This window comes from Phaenicophaeus curvirostris, chromosome 20, assembly GCF_032191515.1.
Source record: "Phaenicophaeus curvirostris isolate KB17595 chromosome 20, BPBGC_Pcur_1.0, whole genome shotgun sequence".
NCBI classification, from domain to species: Eukaryota; Metazoa; Chordata; class Aves; order Cuculiformes; family Cuculidae; genus Phaenicophaeus; species Phaenicophaeus curvirostris.
Genome location: NC_091411.1, coordinates 6714152 through 6733296, shown reverse-complemented (window position 1 = coordinate 6733296; position 19145 = coordinate 6714152). Strand labels below are relative to the sequence as shown.

The following is a 19145-nucleotide window of genomic DNA, read 5'->3' as shown; positions in this document are numbered from 1 at the left end:
GAGCCCCCTCCAGCTATGAGCCCCCTGGCTATCATCTCCCTTGGCCATGAGCCCCCTCCAGCTATGAGCCCCCTGGCTATCATCTCTCTTGGCTATGAGCCCCTTGGCTATCATCTTCCTTGACCATAAGCCCCCTCCAGCTATGAGGCCCCTGGCTATGATCTGCCTTGGCCATGAGCCCCTCCAGCCACGACCCCCTCGATCATGATCCCCCCATCCATGGGGGTGACACTGGGGTCCCGCACCCCGAGCTGTTGGGGGGCACCCGGGGGATGCCCAGGAGCATCCTTGGGGAGGGGATGCCGGGGGTGCTCCCCCCCCCAATTCTCTCTCGCCTCCCCCCCCCAAGCCGTGGGCTGTGCGGGTGTGTCCCCCGCTATCAGTTTTATTTCAAGCAAGCCGAGCCAAACCCGCCCCCGGGGCTGTCGGGGCGGGGGGTGATGCGGGTCTCCGCCCGCCCCGTCCCCGCCCGCCTCCGCCATGGGAGCCGCGGGGCCGCTCTGTGTCCTGCTCCTGCTGCTGGGGAGCGGGACCGGGACCCCAGCCCCCCGGGTGCTGCTCGCCCTGCTCGCCCGCAACGCCGAGCACTCGCTGCCGCACTGCCTGGGAGCCCTGGAGCGCCTGGATTATCCCGCGGGGAGCATCGCGCTGTGGTGAGGGACCGGCACCCCCGGGATGCTGGGGGGGCGGGGAGCAGCGGGGACCCGCGGGGGATGGGGACCCCGAGGTGCAGGGATCCCCGCGGGGAGCCAGGACGCCAGGATTCGGGGAGCAGCGGGGATACGGGGGGGGGAAAGAGGGCTGGGGAGGAATGAGGACCCCGAGGGGAGCTGGGATGCTGCGGGGCAGGGAGCAGGAGGAATGTGGGGGGAGAAGGGGTTTGGGGACCCCTGGGGGGAGCTGGGCTGCTGGGGTGCAGGGAGCAGGAGAGATCTGGGAGGGGAGAGGGGGGTTGGGACGGAATGGGGATTTCTGGGGGAAGCTGGGATGCTGGGGTCACAGGGAGCAGCGAGGATCTGGGGGGAGGAGGGATCTGGGGGGAGAAGGGGTTTGGGGACCCCTGGGGTGCAGTGACCCCTGGGGGGAGCCAGGACACCAGGATTCAGGGAGCAGCGGGGATACGGGGGGGAAAAGAAGGCTGGGGAGGAATGAGGACCCCGAGGGGAGCTGGGATGCTGCGGGGCAGGGAGCAGGAGGGATCTGGGGGGAGAAGGGGTTTGGGGACCTCTGGAGGAAGCTGGGCTGCTGGGGTGCAGGGAGAAGCGAGGATCTGGGGGGAGCAGGGGGCTGGGAGGGCATGGGGACCCCGAGGGGAGTTGGGATGCTGCGGTGCAGGGAGCAGGAGGGATCTCGGGAGAGAAGGGGTTTGGGGACCCTGGGGTGCAGGGACCCCTGGGGGGAGCTGGGCTGCTGGGGTGCAGGGAGCAGGAGAGATCTGGGCAGGGAGAACGGGGTTGGGAGGGAATGGGGATCCCTGGGGGAAGCCGGGATGCTGGGGTCACAGGGAGCAGCGAGGATATGGGGGGAGGAGGGGGCTGGGAGGGAGTGGGGACCCCGAGGGGAGTTGGGATGCTGCAGGGCAGGGAGCAGGAGGAATGTGGGGGGGGCGGGGAGAAGGGGTTTGGGGACCCCTGGGGTGCAGGGACCGCAGGATTCAAGGAGCAGCAGGGATCTGAGGGGAGGAGGGGCCGGGGGGGAATGGGGATCCCAGGGGTTCAGGGATCCCTGGGGGGATCTGGGATGCTGGGTGCAGGGAGCAGCAGGGATCCAAGGGGAGGAGGGGGCCGGGGGGGGAATGGGGATCCTGGGGTTCAGGGATCCCTGGGGAGAGCTGGGATGGTGGGGTGCAGGGAGCAGCAGGGACCCAAGGGCAGAAGGGGAATGGGGAGCACCGGGGGGAGCTGGGACCTCAGGATTCAGGGAGCAGCAGGGATCCGAGGGGGCTGCCCCAACGCAGCAAGGGGCTCAGCATCGTCTGTGCTGGGGTCCTTGTGAACATTGTTGTGAGCTCGAGCAGGAGAACTGGGAGCGGTGGCTGTGCGTGGCAGGGGAAGGTTTGGGGAGGGAAATTTTTGCTGCTCAGGACCTTTTCCCTGGCTGCCTGAGCCGTGGGGTGCAGAGACAATGCGATGAAGCTGCTGTGCTCCGATGCTGCTCACGGTGAGCAGCCACAGGGCTGGGATGGGGAGCACGGCTGGGGCTGCTGCCAGGCTGCAGGGATTGAGGGGTGAGAGCCCTGAGATGGCCCCGCTGGTTGGTTGCACCGGGGAAGAAATTACTGGTTTGGGTTCCCCTTCCCACCAGCACAGCCTCAGCTCCTTCAAATTACACATTGTATTTCCAAGCGAGTCCGTCGCTGGCTCAACCTCTGGGCCTGGGGCGTGTTTCTAGGGTGGGGAGGGGGCTGTGTTTTTCCCCTTGGGGGGACCCGCTGGGGGCTGATGTCCCCCCACCCCAGGTGTGCGACGGACCACAACTCGGACAACACGACTGCGATGCTGCGGGAGTGGCTGGAGGCCGTGGGGAAGGATTATCACTCGGTGGCCTGGAAGGTGCAAGAGGAGCCCAGGTGAGGAGGGCAGGAGATGCTGGGGGGGAGTGGGCACGGGCTGCACCCCGGTCCCTAGATGGGGACGATGCCAGGAGGAGCTGGGTCGAGGCAGAGCTGGGCTGACGTGGCTGTATGCACCGAGTTGTGTGTTCTCAGCGAGTGGGGTTAACCCCTGCCTTTCCCCCCCTAGCTCCTACCCCGATGAGCTCGGACCCAAGCACTGGAGTGACAAACGCTATGAAAACCTGATGAAGCTGAAGCAGGAGGCTCTCACCTACGCCCGGGAGCAGCAGGCGGACTACATCCTGGTAAGGGACGTGGGGTGTTGGCAAGGTGGGGGCCAAGGTGAGTGTCCCTGTGCCTTCAGGGTTTGTGTTGTCCCCCTAGTTTGTGGACACCGACAGCATCCTGACCAACAACCAGACCCTCAAGTTTCTCATGGCACAGAACAAGTCGGTGGTGGCCCCCATGCTGGACTCGCAGACCTTCTACTCCAACTTCTGGTGTGGCATCACACCCCAGGTATGCCCCGGGGAAGGGGATGCCCACGGTGGAGGAGCCCCCCGTCACTGAGGAATCATCTTGATGTGCCGCAGGGATACTACCGCCGCACAGCCGACTACTTCCCCACCAAGAACCGGCAGCGGGTGGGCTGCTTCGCTGTTCCCATGGTCTATGCCACCTTCCTGATCGACCTGCGGAAGGAGGAGACGTTGCAGTTGGCTTTCTACCCACCCCATCCCAACTACACCTGGGCCTTCGACGATATCATTGTCTTCGCTTACTCCTGCCAGGCAGCCGGTGAGGGGGCGTGGGCATGGAGCGGGAGGTGGGAGGGTTTTTGGGGGGCTGCAACACTTACCCATCTCACCCAGCAGGCGCGGAGGTTCATGTGTGCAACCAGCAGCGTTTCGGTTACATCAATGTCCCTGTGAAGGCCCATCAGACGCTGGAGGACGAACGTGCCAACTTTGTGCATCTCACGCTGGAAGCCATGGGTGAGCTCCTGGAGGTGTCCCCTGCTCCAGGGCAGATGGGGACCTGGTGCTGGTTCCCAGCCAGGGGCTCTGGGCTCCACTGAAAGGGTGTGTTCTCTCTCTGCAGTGGATGGTCCCCCCATGCAGCGCTCCAGCCACATTTCCCTCCTCCCCAAGCCGCTCACAAAAATGGGGTTTGATGAAGTAAGTGCCAAGTAGACCCCCCTACACCTCCCTATTTGTCCCTCTGGCTGCGTCCGTCCACAGCAAAGCCTGCCATGGGTTTTGGCCGAGCCTCCTGTCCCCTGACCTGTGGTGCTCAGCGAGCTGTCCTCTCCCCTGTGACAAGGTGCCCCCTTGACAGGGCTCTCCCCTTCCTCCCTAGATCTTCCTCATCAACCTGGTGCGGAGGCCAGACCGGCGCCAGCGGATGCTGGCATCGCTGCAGGAGCTGGAGGTCGCCCCGCGGGTGGTGGATGCCGTGGACGGGAGGTGACTGTGGGGGGACATGTCCCCACTCAGCGTCGCCCTGAGGAAAGGACAGGGATGGCTGGCGGGGGACACCTTGCTGATGCAGCCGCTTGCCTTGCAGCACCCTCAACAGCAGCGACATCAAGGTGCTGGGGGTGGATCTACTCCCTGGGTACTACGACCCCTTCTCCGGCCGCACGCTCACCAAGGGGGAGGTTGGCTGCTTCCTCAGCCACTACAACATCTGGAAGGAGGTACGGGGCTGTCCCTAAGGGCCCCCAGCACAGGGCAGGGATGCTGTGGGCATCACCAGGTCTCCAGAGGACCTAGGGAGAGGGGTGTCCTGCAGGGTAAGTGGACCTAGTATGGCCCAGCGTGGTGCTGGGATGGTTTTCCACCTCTGCCCCTTCCCTACAGATCGTGTCGCGGGGGCTGGAGCGGTCGGTGGTCTTCGAAGACGATGTGCGCTTCGAGGCTGCCTTCCCGGCGCGGCTGCAGCGGCTGATGGAGGAGCTGGAGGGGGCGCAGCAGGACTGGGACCTCATGTAGGTGCTGGGGCTGGGGGGACGCAGGGTGGGGGTCCCTGGGGCTGGCTCTCATGCCTTGCCGACTGCCCTGCAGCTACCTTGGGAGGAAGCAGGTGAACGCGGAGGATGAGGAGCCTGTGGAGGGTGTGCAAAACCTGGTGGTGGCTGGGTACTCGTACTGGACACTGGCCTACGCCATCTCCCACCGTGGGGCACAGAAGCTTCTGGCTGCCCAGCCCCTCTCCAAAATGTTACCGGTGGATGAGTTCCTGCCCATCATGTACGACAAGCACCCCAAGTAAGGAATGGGGGGTGCAGGAGGGGTGCTGGTAGAGTGGTGCGGCCGTGCTGGTGATGGAGCATGTGTTTCTTGTCTGCCATCACCATTCTACCCCGTTCTCCCCCCAGCATTACTCATGGAGGAAAACATCTGTAGCATGAGCTCATTCCCTGCTTGCCGTGTCTGGCCGCCAGCTGCTGGAAAGTGGCCCTCTGCTAGCACGGGGTAGGGGGATCGTGGCAGGGATGGTGCCAGGCCTCATATTGGACCCTCACAAGGGTCTTGGTCCCATGGGGAATGGGGAGCAGCCCGCTGTACTGGGGGGATGCATGGATCTGTGCCCCTGGTTGTGCGTCTCTGTTCCATTTTGGGGTATCTCCCTGTCCATCTCCCCAGGCAGGGTCGGTGTCAAAGCTGTATAGAGCTGGGAGGCAACGTAGGGAGTGGGCGAGCACTGGCAGCTGGGTGTCCTGAGGGGGAAGGGGTGGGAAAACCAGTGAGCAAGAGGGCTAAACAGAGGGATTAGGCATGTAAAAGGGAGGCTGGAGTTAGATGGAGCTGTGGATTAGTGCTCTGGATGTAAACCAGGAGCAGCTGGGTGTCCCATGCTCGCTTGCTGGGATAACTATAGCAGACAGCTAACTCGGGGCCAGCTGGGGCTGGGCTGGTGGGATGCTGTGCTGGAGACTCCCTCCGTGCTGGGGCCGGCCCTGTTCCACCAAGGCTGGTGGGCTGAGATTGTCTCTGTCCCCTCCATGGTCCCTCTGTGGTCCCTCCCTGGCTGGCTCCGCAGGTCCCCTGCTTTCCCCAGACCCCCATCCTCAGTACCTCATGTCCCACCCCATCACCTGCTCTGCGTAACTCCTTCCCTGGATGGCTGATATGGCTTTCCCAGCTCTTTTTTATTCCATTGGGTCATGCTCTCTGAGCCAGTTTCTCCTCTTGGGTCTGCTCTGCTTTCCCAGCGAGGATTACAAGCGGCACTTCAACCCCCGGGACCTGCTGGTGTTTTCAGCTCACCCCCTCCTGGTTTATCCCACCCACTACGCTGGAGACAGCAACTGGCTGAGTGACACCGAGACCTCCACCATCTGGGACGATGATTCCAAGAAGACCGACTGGGCTGGTTCGCAGAAGACCCTGAGGGACTCGAGGGGCGGTGCTGGCTACCTCCGCTCCACTGCCCACGATGAACTCTGAAGGTGAGCGAGGCTGTGGGACCCGGGATGAAGGACAGAGTAGCTGCGAAGCATCTTCCAGATGCCAGGTTTCTTTTTGCCGTGTGGTAGCAGCTCTTCTCATCAGACGCAAAGTATCGAGAAATGGAGAGGAGACCTCTTCTAGGGAGGAAAAGAGGCTGGGATGCAGGTGTCCTGTGTGGGGCTGTGCTGGGCTGGAAGCGAGCAAGGGACCAGGTCCTGCTGCTCCCCAGCCCTTCAAGTGAGGAAAGGATGGTGCTCCTTCATCTGCAAGAGGCACCGGAGCCTGGAAAGAGCTGGGGACATCTCGCAGGAGAACGTTTCACCCCGGTGCTGCTTGCTGCCCCCCAAAAGTGGGTCTCCCTGGGGCTGTCTTGGCGGGGTGGCCGTGCAGGCAGGCGAGCACCTGCACTCGCTCGGCCCCAAGGCAGCAGCGCCACGGTTAACGTAGGGTCAGACTTTCCCTGTCTGAGGTTGCCTGTGCTGGCAGCAGAATGTCCCCAGGAGCAGCCAGACCGGGGGAGGCTGGAAAACAACCGTCTGCTGCAGGCGTGAACGTGTCGGGGCTGCTCCTGCCTTGATCGCTAATGTTTGTGTCTTTGCCTCCTAGGGACCAGGACTCGTGACCCAGCTGGGAGCACCGCGGGCCAGTGGCCTGATCCTGCCCACTCCCGCCTGAGAGATGCAGCCGCCCGGCTGGATCCACCGGGGTCCTTTGAGTTGGCGTGTGGTGAATCTACCCAAGGCAGGATTTATCCCCGTGGCTCCTGGAGAGCCCTTTCTCTGCCAGGCAGAGGGACTGGGGGAGCGCTGTGCTCCGTCTCTGCTGAGGACGTGTGTCCAGGACTGCCCTGAGCGATGCCAACTCTGCCATCTCCCGCTCGGTTGGACTTTGGAAAGTGTTTTTCAGGCCGGGGGCTGGCTCCTGTGATGACGCGTGGCCTCCTGCCACCAACCAGGCTTGTCCTTTGCCTGTGCCCTGTCTGGGCTGAAGTCCAGGTGGGATTAAAGCAGACTGTGAGCTGACGTGCTGGGTGCTGGCATTGCCCCATGTAACGTCCACAGCGTGTACCTCACCAGGGTCACCTCCGAGCTGCAGAGATGAGGGTCTCACAGTTCCCTTGGCTGGGGATTGCTTTTGGGAATGAAATCTGTAATGGGACGGGAGACTGGAGCTCTCCTTTGGAGTCCAGGGGTGAAAAGGTGGATGGCATGTCCACGGAGCACAGCTCTCCCCCGGGAATGCTGATGGAAATGATTTCCCTCATTGGTGCTAGGTTTGGCCTTGGGACTGAAAACCCAACAGCAGCTTGAGTGCCGAGATGTGCAGCCGAGTCCTGCTGGGCTCCGGCATCTGTCACCTTTGTGGCCAGCTCTGGAGGAGGCTGTTTGCTTTCCGAGGGTTGGTGCTAAACCTCAGCTCCTCGGCAGGATGCTGTTTGGCTTAAAGCTGAGAGTTTCCTGGGGTGGAGGAGCAATTTCTTTAAAACCTTGCAGCTATCCCGGGTGAACTGGGGAGGTGCGAGCTCCCTGCTGGGACCCCAGAGCTGGGGCCTCTCTCCACCCCTGCTCCAGTGGCCCTGGAGCAGCTACTGGAGTTAGGAGGTAGCCCTGGTATGGTGGGTTGCTGCCTTCCCCCAGGGTTTGAGGGCTGCACCTCTCTTCTCCCCACAGCCTGAGGAAGGTGGTGGAGCAGTGGGTGGGCACCTTGGTAGCTGAGATCCACAGGAGAGTGTCTGAGACCAGCAAGTGCTCCAGAAGAGCATAATTTGGGGCAGGGTGAACAGCTCCAGGACCTCCTGAAAGAGATAAACCAGCTCATATGGGAGATCATATGGGACCTGAAGACCCGGGTGGATCTACTAGAGAACAAGGAAGAGACAGCCAAGTGCAGGGCCCCAGCCCAGGGTGACACAGCAGGGTGGAGAGGTGATGGCAGGTTGGGGACACCTTTGCTTCCCTGTCCCCTGCTTGCAGGCAGCCTCAGCACTACAGGAGGAGCTTAGGAGCTGGAGTGGAGGAAGGTCTGGTGCCAGCTGGAGCAGCAGAAGGAAGCGGCAGCAGTGCTGCGGTACGCGTGACCCAGCAAGGGTCCCAGTGCTTGTTCCAGCGCCTGCTGGGATGCGGGAAGAAGCTGCCAGTGCTGGGGCTCTCGGTGCAGCCGGTTATGCAGTTGAAAGGATGTGCTGGCAGAGCCAAGGGTGTTGGGAAGCTGTGGCGTGGGTGAGATGTAGCTTTTTGGGCTGCCCTCTCTGCCGTGAGACCTGTAATGGGCCTGCAAGGAGGAGCCGGAACTCCTCCAGCTGTTGGGAGCCACAAGGTTTTGGTTTAAACCCACCTAACTCAAAACCTGTGATGCCAGCCCTGAAACTTGCTGCAGCTCAGTGGGAGCTGCTCTCATGTGCTGTGGAGGTATGAGATTCCAGGTGATTTGTGCTCGCCCCTGTTTCTCAACAAAGCTGGTGGTTTTGGACCTTGTAGAAGTCACTCCCAGTGCTCCCCGCTTCCCACTGGAAGCTTCCCTCCAGCCTGGGCTGGTGGAACAGGAATAGGAACACAGATTTGAGCTGCAGAGAGTCCAGGGAGCGTCCACGTTCAGCAGGAGGCGCAGGGGAGAGGGGCAGGAGCGAGGCAGAGCCAGGGGTGAGGGTTTATTGCATTTCTATGCCAAACTGCTGTACAAAACCACTACAGGGGTTCGAGTGGGACACGAGCTGCTCAGATCCATGCGAGGACAGATCGGAGCTGCCCCAGCACCTGGCCAGGCTGCCTGATGGGGCCAGCCCTGCTCCGCACTGTGGTCACCCCGGAGAGGCTGCAGTGCCCTGTCCATCGGCCTCACAGATGCTCCATCAGCCCCTGTCCCCCGGCTCCCCCGCGGGCGCTCTCCTCCGCGAGATGTGCTCCAGCAGGAGCATCACTGCCTGGGCCAGGACCGGCTCCAGCCTCACCTGCTCCTCGGTGCTGAATGGAGCCAGGACATAGCTGGACACTGTCACATCACCCTCTGGTCGCCCGATGCCAACCCTGAGCCGGGTCATCTCCTGGGGAGGAAGAATGAAAGCTGGAGGAGCTTCACCTCAAGGGCCCAGATAAGACGGAGCAGGGCAAGGGGACTGTGCTGCAAGCAAAGCTGAGCAGTGAAGGAACAGCTTCTCATGTTTTCCAGGTGGTTTTGAGTGCTTGTTCCAAGAAACATGATTTTGGAAGAGGCTTTTGCTGGGCTGTGCTGAGAGCCCGGGCTCCTGCCAGGCCTGGCAGAGCAGCTCAAGCTAATTGTTTCCATGTCTTCCAGCGGCAGCCAAACCGACATCAGCTCTCGGGAAAGCTGAGAAGCTGAGGGAAGGAGGGGAAGGAGAAAAGAGGGTAGAGGAAAGGGAGCAGGGGCTTGTCCGAGGGGAGTCAGAAAATGGGAGTAGGGAAATGGCATGCATTTAACTGGGTCAGGACTGATCCCCTTTCACCAAGACCTACTCACGTTGGAGTGTAGAGCACTGATGCAGGATCGGACCCCGTTGTGTCCCCTTGGGAGAGAAGGAGAAAAACCACTGTTAGTCTGGAAAAGCCCCCCCACCCCAATATGGTTTTGGGGGTATCTTGCTGCAGGGACTCATGAATGTGGTCCCAGCCATGGCTGCAGCCCCCATGCCCTGGGTCTCCAGGAACATCCAGCCCCTGGGGCTGAGAGCTGCTGGATGGGGATGAGGGAAGCAGGGCTGGGACAGCACGTTCTATGCGTCTCAGCTCCCGCTGCTGCTGGTGCACACGTGACTGAGCACTGCAGCCCGGTACCATCCCTGCTCTGTCCCGCCATGGAAGATTTCCTAGGTTATATGTCTCAAAGTTGACCCAGGAGCTGGCACTGGGGCAGGCAGAGTGCTATAAAAAGCTCATGTGGTTCAGCCCATGGGCTGGATCCCGTTCACAGCTGCTTCCAGGAGGCTCGCTGCCATTCCTGTCACGGCAGGAACCGCTGTCACCTCTGCAGCTGGGATCGGGCTCAGGGCTGGCACTGGGGCTGAAAACATTGCCAGGTGGGATGGGGCCAGGAACATCGGCCCATGTGCCTGCAAGGGCAGGGCAAGGCCTCAAACCAGCTTGTATGAGAGAGCTGGGGCCAAACCATACCTTGCGCTGCCTCCCAGCTTGATCACCACCTTGCCCAGGGCCTTGTCCAGGTCATCGTGAACCAGGTAAATGTCTTCTGGATGGAGGCTGTAGATCTCAGCTTTGGAAACAGAAATGCAACAGAAGAAACAATGGGGAGACAGACTTACTGAGCCCTGGCCCTGCAGAGCGGGGCTGCAGGGCTGTCACAGGGCACAGTGGCACAGCCAAGGGGTCCAAGCTGCTCACCAGCACTGGCCACGCTGAGACCATTGAGATTCATGAACCTCCGTGGCTTGAGCAGCACCAGCTCCAGACCGTGAGCCGCAGCCAGGGCCACGTCAGCGCAGCAGCGTCTGTCCACTCGCCAGCCCTCGGCCACCAGCAGCTGCCGCGCCAGCCGATCCAGCACCGCCATGCCCACGCTGTGCCGTGTCCCCCGCAGACTGTAGTTGCCCAGGCCGGCCACCTGCCCAGTGAGTGGCAACAGGGCTCTGCCGGGCTGCCAAGAGCCCCTTGGCCCCTCTGTTAGCCCGATCTGTGATTCTGTGATCTCTCCCCACCCCAGCACCCCTCAGACCTGTTCCCCACAGACCCGATACCACACAGCCTCCATCCTCTGACCCAGCACCCACAGCCCTGTTCATGTTTTCCCCGGTCTCCTGTCAGTCCTGGTCTCTCTGATTCTTCTCAACCCCACTCATGTTCCCCCTACTCTCCCCAGCCCTTGCCTCCTGCCAGTCCTGGTCTCCCTGATTCCTTTCAGTCCTTCTCACATCCCCCCGATGCCCCTCAACCCCAGACTCCCATCAGGCCTGGCCTCCCCCACTCCCTTCAGCCCCAATTCCCTTTGGCCTCACTCCCTTCAGCCCTGCTCTTCCTCCCAGCCCCAATCCCCGCTGCTCCTCTCAGTCCTGCTCTCCCCAGCCTGCTCTCCTGTAAGCCTTGGCATGCCCACCTCCTCTCCACTCAAGTCTCCTTTCAGCCCTGCTTCCCTAATCCTGGTTTGCCCCCAAATCCTGGTCCCCTCTTGGCTCCAATCCCCCCCTGGCCCCCCAGTCCTGGTCTCCCTTGGAATCCTGGTTTTCTTCTTGCTCCAATCCCCCCACTCCTGGTCTCCTCTTGGCCCCAATACCTCCAGTCCTGGTCTCCCCCCAGACCCGGTCCCCTCTTGGCCCCAATTCCCCACAATGCCCCCAGTCCTGGTTTCCCCCCAATTCTGGTCTCCTCTTGGCCCCAATCCCCCCCCAAGACCCTAATCCTGGTCCCCTCTTGGCCCCAATCCCCCCAGTCCTGGTCTCCCCCTGGCTCCAATCCCCTCAATCCTGGTTTCCCCCCAATTCTGCTCTCCTCTTGGCCCCAATCCCCCCCCAGGACCCTAATCCTGGTCCCCTCTTGGCCCCAATCTCCCCAGCCCTGGTCTCCCCCCAATCCTACTCTCCCTCCTGGCTCCAATCCCCTCAATCCTGGTCTCCCCCCAATCCTACTCTCCCTCCTGGCTCCAATCCCCTCAATCCCGGTCTCCCCCCAATCCTGGTCTCCCCCCTGGCTCCAATCCCCTCAATCCTGGCCTCCCCCCAACCCTGGTTTCCTCTTGGCCCCAATCCCCCCCCCAAGACCCTAATCCTGGTCCCCTCTTAGCCCCAATCCCCCCAATCCTGCTCTCCCCCCTGGCTCCAATCCCCTCAATCCTGGTCTCCCCCCAATCCTGCTCTCCTCTTGGCCCCAGTCCCCCCCAAGACCCTAATCCTGGTCTCCTCTTGGCCCCAATCCCCCCAATCCTGGTCTCCCCCCTGGCTCCAATCCCCTCAATCCTGGTCTCCCCCCAATCCTGCTCTCCTCTTGGCCCCAGTCCCCCCCCAAGACCCTAATCCTGGTCTCCCTCCTGGCTCCAATCCCCTCAATCCCGGGCTCCCCCCCCCACCGCTCCCACCATAACGCGCAGCCCCGCCTGCATCGCGCCTCACGCTCCCTTCCCGCGCGCCGCCCCCCCGCCCCGCCCAGAGCCCTGACCCGCCCCCGCGCCGCCATCTTGGCGGCGCGGGGGCGGGTCAGGGCTCTGGGCGGGGCGGGGGGGCGGCCGCTGCCATAAAGCGCTTTGGGTTCAAAGCCCATCCAGTCCCCGCCCTGTATGAGCAGGGACACCTCCCTCTGCATCAGGGGTCCAAGCCCCATCCAGCCTGCCCTCGGACGCCTGCAGGGATGGGGCAGCCACCGCTGCTCTGGGCAACGCGGGTCTCCCCGCCCTCACGGGAAAGCGATTCTTGCCAAGATCTCCTCTCAATCTCGCTGAAAATCATTCCCTCCCAGCCTCTCCCTGCACTCCCCGAGCAAAAGCCCTTTCCCAGCTTTCCTGCAGCCCCTTGGCAGCGCTGGAAGCTGCTCTAAGGTCTCCCTGCAGCCTTTTCCAGGCTGAACAACCCCAACTCGCCCAGCCTGTCCTCGTACAGGAGGTGCTCCAGCCCTCGGATCATCTCTGTGGCCTCCTCTGAACTCGCTCCAACAGATCCTTTCTGTGCTGAGGACTCCAGAGCTGGAAGCAGGGCTCCAGGTGAGGTCTCAGGAGAGCAGAGTGGGAGGTGGTGTCCCTGCCCCTGTTGTATGGGGCAGGAGCCCAGCACCATGCCCTGTTTCACGCTTGCTGTGTTTATCCTTTGCAGGATGGCTGGGGGGGCATATGTGATCCCTCGCCTTCCCCTGGCCCTGCTGGCTCTTGGCCCTGCCAGCAGAGCAGGACTTTCTTCCAGGACTCTGTGACAGTCTTCTAGTCCTGCAGCACATTGCTGAGCTTCACTCATGGCCCTTTTTCTCTCCATAGCTGGGGGTCTGGAAGCGCTGGAGGCTTGGTGGCAGCGGCTGCTCGCCTACAACTATCCTGTGCACTGCTATGTCCTAGGTCGATTTGATGAGGCTGTGATGCTTGCTGGTGAGGCTCTGTGGGATGAGGGGAGGGAGAAGGGACTCTGTGTCATCAGAGGAGGCAAGCAGTTAGGCTGGGGATTGCATTGGGGTACCTGGGGGTGAGGGCTGGGATGTCAGGCAGCAGCACGTACAGGGGAAAGCCCTATACTGGGGTCCCAGTTAGGGACCAGTGACTGAAATGGGCAGCAGGGCCCCTAGGTTCTTGCTGGGTTCTGGCCCTGGTTCACAGCTGTGCCTGTCTGGACCTTTTCAGCAGCAGGGAGAGATATCAGCAGGATGGATTTACCAGGGGTGTTTTGGCTCCCTGCCCTTGTGGCCTGTCCTGGGGGCATGGCGGGGAATAGCTGCTCCCTCCCAGATTGGGCTGTGCCTCCTGCCCTGCAGAGCTCAGAGCTTTTGGCTAATGATGCTGAAATCTTTCTGGCTGGGGTGGGCTGCACACGCACCATGTGTGTTTCCATTGGCACAGAGAGCTCCAGACAGAGCCTTGGGGTAGCAGCCAACCCCCAGCCATTCTCATTTAACTGAGACGCTGTCTCGCTGCAGACTACTTCCTTCATCTGGAGGAGCTGGCCTACATGCTAGTGGGTTACTAGCAGGCACTAGAGCTGAGCCTGGGGGGATCGTGTTGTGTGGAGATGAGTGTCAGTGGCACCTGAAGATGTCTGGCCCCGCTACTCTCATTTCTCCTCCTCCTCACGGAAAGACTGCTGTCTTGTTTCCAGTTACCTAATTGGAGAGCATCAACTCCTTACCACTAAATCCCACAGTCCCATCATATCAGGCAGCTGGTCTCATTCACCTGTAAATCCTCCACGTTCTTCTGCACCAGCCACAGTCAGAAATCCAAGTGAACGACTGTTCCCCACCAGATTATTTCATAAAAGGTTTATTTTAAAATCAGAAATGTGTTAACATTTTTGGATGAGACATTTTGGATGTGGCTCAGCTCCCCGGCAACATTTGGGTGCTGCCTAAAATTGCTGGAGCTGGAATGGTCCCAAATGCTGCCGGGCAGTTTAAGCACAGGACCTGAATGGAGCATCGGGAGCTTTGGGAAGTGTCCCTGCATCCACCCCTTGGGCAGTTTGTTCCCGAAGAGTGAATGATTCTGGTTCCTAACGGGTTCTCCTGTATCTGACCACACAGAGGAGATGAAAACCTGGGCAAAGGCCAGTGGTGCTGTGCAACCCCTGCTCTGCAGTGTGGAGCACAGATCTTCAAGTAGTCCCCAGGTCTCCTGTTCTAAGTTCTTCCCCTGTTCCTCTCAGAGGCTGGATGGATGCTGGCCCAGTCGCAGCCTGGAAGCTCTGACCAGCAGAAGGATGTACAAGAGGCTCAACAGCTCATAGCACCAACTCAGTCTGCTGTAGAATTCATCAGAGAATAAAAGGAATTTTCAAAACCATTACTGGCAATACAGTCACCTCTGGAGGTAGGAATGAAATTTTTCCTAGTTGGGAAAACAAGTGAGAAGTCGTTTTGTTGTTGTTTTCCTGGTTTCCTGCAGGGAAATCCTTTGGACTTTAGGGGAATGATGGTCGAGGGGGCACTAGGATGAACTGGGCTCTTGGCAGATAGGGTGTTGCCATCTCCCACATTGCACCCTTGTGCTTGTTGATGGTGAAACTGGTCCCCGTCAGCACCTATTCACAGTGAAAGGTGCCTGGAAAGAAGCTGGCTATAAAACTTCTTTGGACAGAAAATATTGTTGCAGTGTTCAGGGTGCTCACAGGCCAGTGCTGTCATGTACCAAGTTTTTAAGCCATGCTTAAAAAGGTGGGTTTTTTTTAAAAAAAAATCTGTTAAAATGCTGTAGGAAACAAAAATATTCTTCTGTAGGATCAGATTCTCAATGTGTTGGGTATCAGTAGCTGCCAGGAGAGGGGAGATCTGCAGCTGGGCACTGCTGATAGGGTGAGAGCCTCCCTGATGCTGCAGCCCCTCTCAGCATCGTCCCTTGCTGTCACAGGTGGCCGGGGTGGTGCACTAGGCTGGCTGAACCCACCCTCACCCAGCCAAAGGGAAATCAGTAAAGTGCTTTCAATCACATTGCTTGCACTTGGTCCCGCAGCCACATCTCGCAGCAGCCTCCTTGGGGCTGGAGAGATGAGTTCAGCAGGAGAGCGCTTGTGCTGCCAAGAGGGAACATGCAGCTCCCACTGCTCATCCTGCCAGCCCTAGGCTCTGCTGCTTTCCAGCTCTGAATAAATCTATGGATCTGAGCAAGGCCCTTGCCAGTGTCTAGAGGAAAAGACTGATCCGAGAGGCCACTGTTTTGCAGCCTGTTGATGAAAATATTTTCTCCTCTTCTGGGAAGTAAGGGATGCTGTCAGCCACTTCCTGGACAACATCCGGACGTACTCCGAAGCCTTGCTGGACAAGTTCGCTGATGACGCATTGCTTTACGTGATGGCGCTTCAGTGGGAGGAAGGGCACAACAAAGTCAATGAGGCGATCATTAATGATCCCGGCTTTCCAGAATCCACCTGCAAAAGCAAAGGTAGAGACAGGTTTCACCTTCAGAGAATCTCTGCAGTCCTTGGAATTCCCCAGAGCTGCTTTGTGCAAGGCCAAAATACTCAGCTGAAGGTCAATCTGCTCCAGTCTTGTACAAGGACAGAGCTGAACTAATCAGTTGCCACTCCCCTTCCCCCCCAACTGACTTGTTCTCCAGGAATAGGGGGTTTAGCCTGACTAGTCAGCGTTTAAGCTCTGCTCCCTGTGACAGGAGCAAAGCAAGGATCCAGGCAGGCAGTGGGGATCCGTACGCCTTGGTGCCTTTTCAGTGAGCATGCTCTCTGTTTGCCATCCCCACCTGAGTGCACCTTGTCTCCAAAGAACTTTCCTACAAGTGGCAGCAGGTCTGCTGGCTTAGAAGGCAGGGCTATTCCTTCCCTTCACCAGGAAACCTCGAGGGGATCACAGTTCCCTTCCCTCAAACCCCCTTCTTCCCTATAGAGCTGCTTGGGAGGTGGCAGACGGTGGTGGTGTCCGCCTGGAATGGGCCTGGCTCCCTCTGCCGGGCTCCGACCCTGCAGAAAGGGCTTCACCCATGGACTCACTCTGAGGGTTTTCAACCGCGGCTTTGGAGATGGCTGGCTTCAGGTCCTGCAGGCTGATCTCCTCCCGGTCCTTGCGCGCATGCCAGAGATCCAGCATAATTTCGTTGATCTGCTCCCCTCCTGTGTTGCTGCATGAGAATGAGCTGGTTATTCAGCACGTACGCAGGGAAATGGAATTGCAGGACAGAGGTAGTGCCTGGCACCCTCCAGCCCAAATGGGTGCAAGCCAGGATCCCCCAGCTCCCTGCCCTACCACGACTCCTGCAAAGGTAGCCAAACAGAGGTAGCTTTTTCTGACTGTCTAGCTTTGCGTACTCATAGTGAAAAAATACCTCTTGGAAGAGGCTGGAAGCTTGGAGAAAGAAAAGCAAAACAAGTTATTGAGAGGCTGGAGTGTGTTCAGAGAAGGGCAATGAAGCTGGGGAAGAGTCTGGAGCACAGGGGTTATGAGGAGCAGCTGAGGGAACTGGTGCTGTTTAGCCTGGAGGAGAGGAGGCTGATGGGAGACCTCATTGCTCTCTGCAGCTCCCAGAAAGGAGGTTGTGGTGATGTGGATTTTGGTCTCTTCTCCCAAGGAACAAGTGACTGGGTAAGAGAAGACATCCTCAAATTGTGCCAGACGAAGTTTAGGTTGGATATTAGGAAAAATTCTTTCACCGAAAGAGTTGTCAAGCGCTGGAACCAGCTGCCCAGGGAAGTGGTGGAGTCACCATCCCTGGAGGTGTTTAAAAGATGTGGTGCTTAGGGACCTTGTTTAGTGGTGGAGTTGGCAGTGTTGGGTTTATGGTTGGACTTCATGATCTTAAAGGTCTTTTCTGACCTAAATGATTCTGTGATTCTATTCTATGACTCTAGGCCCGTGCTCTGCAGCAGGTATCAACTTCTGCCCCAGTGAGAAGCGGTGTGCTGGGATGCCCTGGGATGCCACAGGGGGGCCTCTTACCTGATGAAGATGAAGATTGCTTTGCGGTAGTTGGACCCGTACACAACCCACGAGGGTCCCAGGAAGGGGATGATCACATCCATCAGGCCTGGGTGCATCTTCTCCATCTCATCAAAGAGAAAGGCCGACCGCCCACAGTTTGTCAAGTTCCCTTGGATCCAGCGCTTCAAGTTTTCCTAGGAAAAACACCCACCAAGCTGTAAGGCAGCGAGATACCAAGGGCAGTGAGCTGCCCCAGAGCAAAGGCAGCTCAGGTCTGAGCACAGGAAGAGCTGAAGGTGCTGAAAGCAGCTTGTCCCTACCTGGCACCACCTACTTGGAGCAGAAACAACTGGTATTTTGGGGTTTGTGTACAGTGGCTGTTACTGGCTTTATGAGCCCTTTGTAGATGTTTTGTTACAGGTTTAAAAGAAGAGGCAGCAAACTAGAGCTGAATATCCAGACTCCTGTAGTTCCCCATGTTCCTCTTTCACTGTGTATCTGCACAGTTCCAAGCTACCAAGTACTTTTTGCCAGCTCCTTTGTGGTGCAAAAACTGGTGCCTGTGCTGACCCAGAAGAGCTCTGGCTTTTTACCACGGCTGATGTAACTTTAGTGTAGATGCCAGCCCACGCAAAACCACTCGCATCACCAGGGGGCACATATAGCTCTCAATTAATTCTTCACCCAGTATGGGTTTTACCTTCTTGAGGGTATTTGTTCTAAGGACACAATACAGCAAATATCTTTTCCAAACACCCGGAGAGCAAACATCCATGTGTGCTGATTCCTTGCTCTGCTGAGGGTTTGGCAGCTAACCTTCACATTTCTCAGCTTTAAGAAAGGAGGTGGCTGGCTGAGAGCCTGGAGCTGCTGTTCGGGAGCTCCCTGCTGCGTGAGGAGGGGAGTACAAACCTAGCAGTACACAGGTTTCCGCAGCCCTTGAGCTGCTTGGAAAGCAATGGGAGCATTTTGGTGCCTTTCATAGAAGTGGAGCACTTCTGTTTGTGCGTTCAAAGGGCTGTGTAAATATTTAAAGAATGAGGACACCACCACGGCAAGGACTGCTGTGCAGAAAGCGAAAGTGATAACTAAATGCTAGAAAATATCACGGTTATGAGTGGATCCTTCAGCCAGTGTGTGGAGCCACTTGCTCAGCTGTGCCTGTCTGACAGGGTAAAAAAAAAAAAATCTCTTATTCCTGCTTGACTTCAGGAAACAGCCCTAGTGTGTACGTGGGCACAACCAAAGATGACCCCAAACTGAGAGGCAATCCTTACCTTGTACTGCTCCACCTGCTCGGCATGGGGGAAGTGCACTATCGGAGAGAACTGGTGAACGTAGGGGCTCTGGAGCCCACCCTTGAAGAGGTAGCGGACGAGCATGGAGCTCACGTAGGTTTTGCCTGTTCCCGTCGAGCCGTGGAAGGACATCACAAGGGGTTTCACGGGATTTCGGTTCTCCAGGAACTCTCTCACTCCCTTCATCACCTGCTGCCTCACCAGGGGCTGCCCCACCAGGTTCACAGCCAGGTCGCACTCCAAACCTGAAGCAAGGTTAAAGCTAGATTTACCTAGGGTGGGATCAAGCAGCTCATCCTTCTCATGCTGGGCTGGGTCCTGATGTCAAGCCTGAACCTCCCATGGTGGAGCTTGAGCCCCTTCCCTCTCCTCCCGTCCCCTCCCGGGGACGGGAGGAGAGGGAAGGACCTCAAGCTCCATGGGACCGCGGAGCCGGTGACGGGCCCCTGGCTTCCCCCCACCTCCCCGCTCGCTCCCCGCCCCTCTGACCGCGCGGGTCGGGCTCGAAGCCGCACTCGCAGTCCGCCGAGAAGCCGCAGCGCAGCTCCCGCAGGTCCCAGGCGGCGGCGGCGGGGCGGGCGGCCGCCAGCAGCAGCAGCACCAGCGCCGGGGCCAGCGCCATGGCGGCCGCGCCCCCCGCCCCAGCACTACAGCTCCCGGCGTGCTCCGCGGGGGGGCGGGGCTTATTGATAGGGGCGTGGCTTAGAGTACATTACTTTCTATTACGATTGGGCGTGGCTTTCTAAAAGGGGGCGTGGTTTAATGATTTGATGAATTGGCTTTGGGGAAAGGGGGCATGGCCTGAGGGTACAAGAGCGTGATT

General features: G+C 59.3%; 3 protein-coding genes and 1 long non-coding RNA gene across 6 annotated transcripts; 2 read left to right on the top strand and 2 right to left on the bottom strand.

Moving 5' to 3' along the window:
* The first annotated feature begins 396 nt into the window (after nucleotides 1-396).
* On the top strand, nucleotides 397-7049 carry CERCAM (cerebral endothelial cell adhesion molecule). Of its 2 annotated transcripts, none has more exons than XM_069873307.1 (13): nucleotides 397-653; nucleotides 2459-2569; nucleotides 2742-2859; nucleotides 2939-3073; nucleotides 3148-3352; nucleotides 3430-3549; nucleotides 3656-3732; nucleotides 3914-4020; nucleotides 4121-4253; nucleotides 4417-4544; nucleotides 4621-4824; nucleotides 5772-6008; nucleotides 6112-6131. In XM_069873307.1, exons 1-12 carry the CDS (start codon nucleotides 481-483, stop codon nucleotides 6004-6006), a joined length of 1746 nt encoding a protein of 581 aa, XP_069729408.1. In that variant the 5' UTR covers nucleotides 397-480; the 3' UTR covers nucleotides 6007-6008; nucleotides 6112-6131. The 2 variants fall into 2 exon arrangements, with proteins under 2 accessions (XP_069729408.1, XP_069729407.1); XM_069873306.1 differs by lacking the exon at nucleotides 6112-6131 and adding an exon at nucleotides 6616-7049 and having other exon boundaries at nucleotides 398-653.
* Nucleotides 7050-8634: 1585 nt separating this feature from the next.
* Nucleotides 8635-12069, bottom strand: PTRH1 (peptidyl-tRNA hydrolase 1 homolog). The gene is made up of 5 exons (XM_069873622.1): nucleotides 12046-12069; nucleotides 10362-10650; nucleotides 10134-10233; nucleotides 9484-9529; nucleotides 8635-9049 (listed from the first exon to the last, which is right to left on the bottom strand). The coding sequence occupies exons 1-5, from the start codon at nucleotides 12067-12069 to the stop codon at nucleotides 8858-8860; spliced, it is 651 nt and encodes a 216-aa protein (XP_069729723.1). The 3' UTR covers nucleotides 8635-8857.
* A 175-nt stretch (nucleotides 12070-12244) lies between these two features.
* On the top strand, nucleotides 12245-13653 carry LOC138729101 (uncharacterized). Its single transcript, XR_011338830.1, has 3 exons — nucleotides 12245-12663; nucleotides 12931-13038; nucleotides 13581-13653. It is a non-coding gene; the product is annotated as an uncharacterized lncRNA (long non-coding RNA).
* A 304-nt stretch (nucleotides 13654-13957) lies between these two features.
* TOR2A (torsin family 2 member A) lies at nucleotides 13958-18982 on the bottom strand. 2 transcript variants are annotated; one of them, XM_069873244.1, is made up of 5 exons: nucleotides 18812-18982; nucleotides 18302-18567; nucleotides 17043-17218; nucleotides 16100-16227; nucleotides 13958-15523 (listed from the first exon to the last, which is right to left on the bottom strand). In XM_069873244.1, exons 1-5 carry the CDS (start codon nucleotides 18942-18944, stop codon nucleotides 15279-15281), a joined length of 948 nt encoding a protein of 315 aa, XP_069729345.1. In that variant the 5' UTR covers nucleotides 18945-18982; the 3' UTR covers nucleotides 13958-15278. The 2 variants fall into 2 exon arrangements, with proteins under 2 accessions (XP_069729345.1, XP_069729346.1); XM_069873245.1 differs by having other exon boundaries at nucleotides 18838-18949.
* Nucleotides 18983-19145: the final 163 nt, after the last annotated feature.

Excerpts from the sequence above, each read along its gene's own strand:
- CERCAM (XM_069873306.1), top strand. The coding sequence starts at position 481 with ATGGGAGCCGCGGGGCCGCTCTGTGTCCTGCTCCTGCTGCTGGGGAGC. Across the intron at positions 4,021-4,120 it reads GTGGATGCCGTGGACGGGAG|CACCCTCAACAGCAGCGACA; the intron begins GTGACTGTGGGG and ends CTTGCCTTGCAG. Across the intron at positions 4,825-5,771 it reads ATGTACGACAAGCACCCCAA|CGAGGATTACAAGCGGCACT; the intron begins GTAAGGAATGGG and ends CTGCTTTCCCAG.
- PTRH1 (XM_069873622.1), bottom strand. The coding sequence starts at position 12,069 with ATGCAGGCGGGGCTGCGCGTTATG. Across the intron at positions 10,651-12,045 it reads AGGCGGGGCTGCGCGTTATG|ATCGGGCTAACAGAGGGGCC; the intron begins GTGGGAGCGGTG and ends ACAGAATCACAG. Across the intron at positions 9,050-9,483 it reads TCAGTGCTCTACACTCCAAC|GAGATGACCCGGCTCAGGGT; the intron begins GTGAGTAGGTCT and ends CTTCCTCCCCAG.
- TOR2A (XM_069873244.1), bottom strand. The coding sequence starts at position 18,944 with ATGGCGCTGGCCCCGGCGCTGGTGCTGCTGCTGCTGGCGGCCGCCCGC. Across the intron at positions 17,219-18,301 it reads AGCAGGTGGAGCAGTACAAG|GAAAACTTGAAGCGCTGGAT; the intron begins GTAAGGATTGCC and ends TGTTTTTCCTAG. Across the intron at positions 15,524-16,099 it reads CGCGGTTGAAAACCCTCAGA|GTGGATTCTGGAAAGCCGGG; the intron begins GTGAGTCCATGG and ends TTGCTTTTGCAG.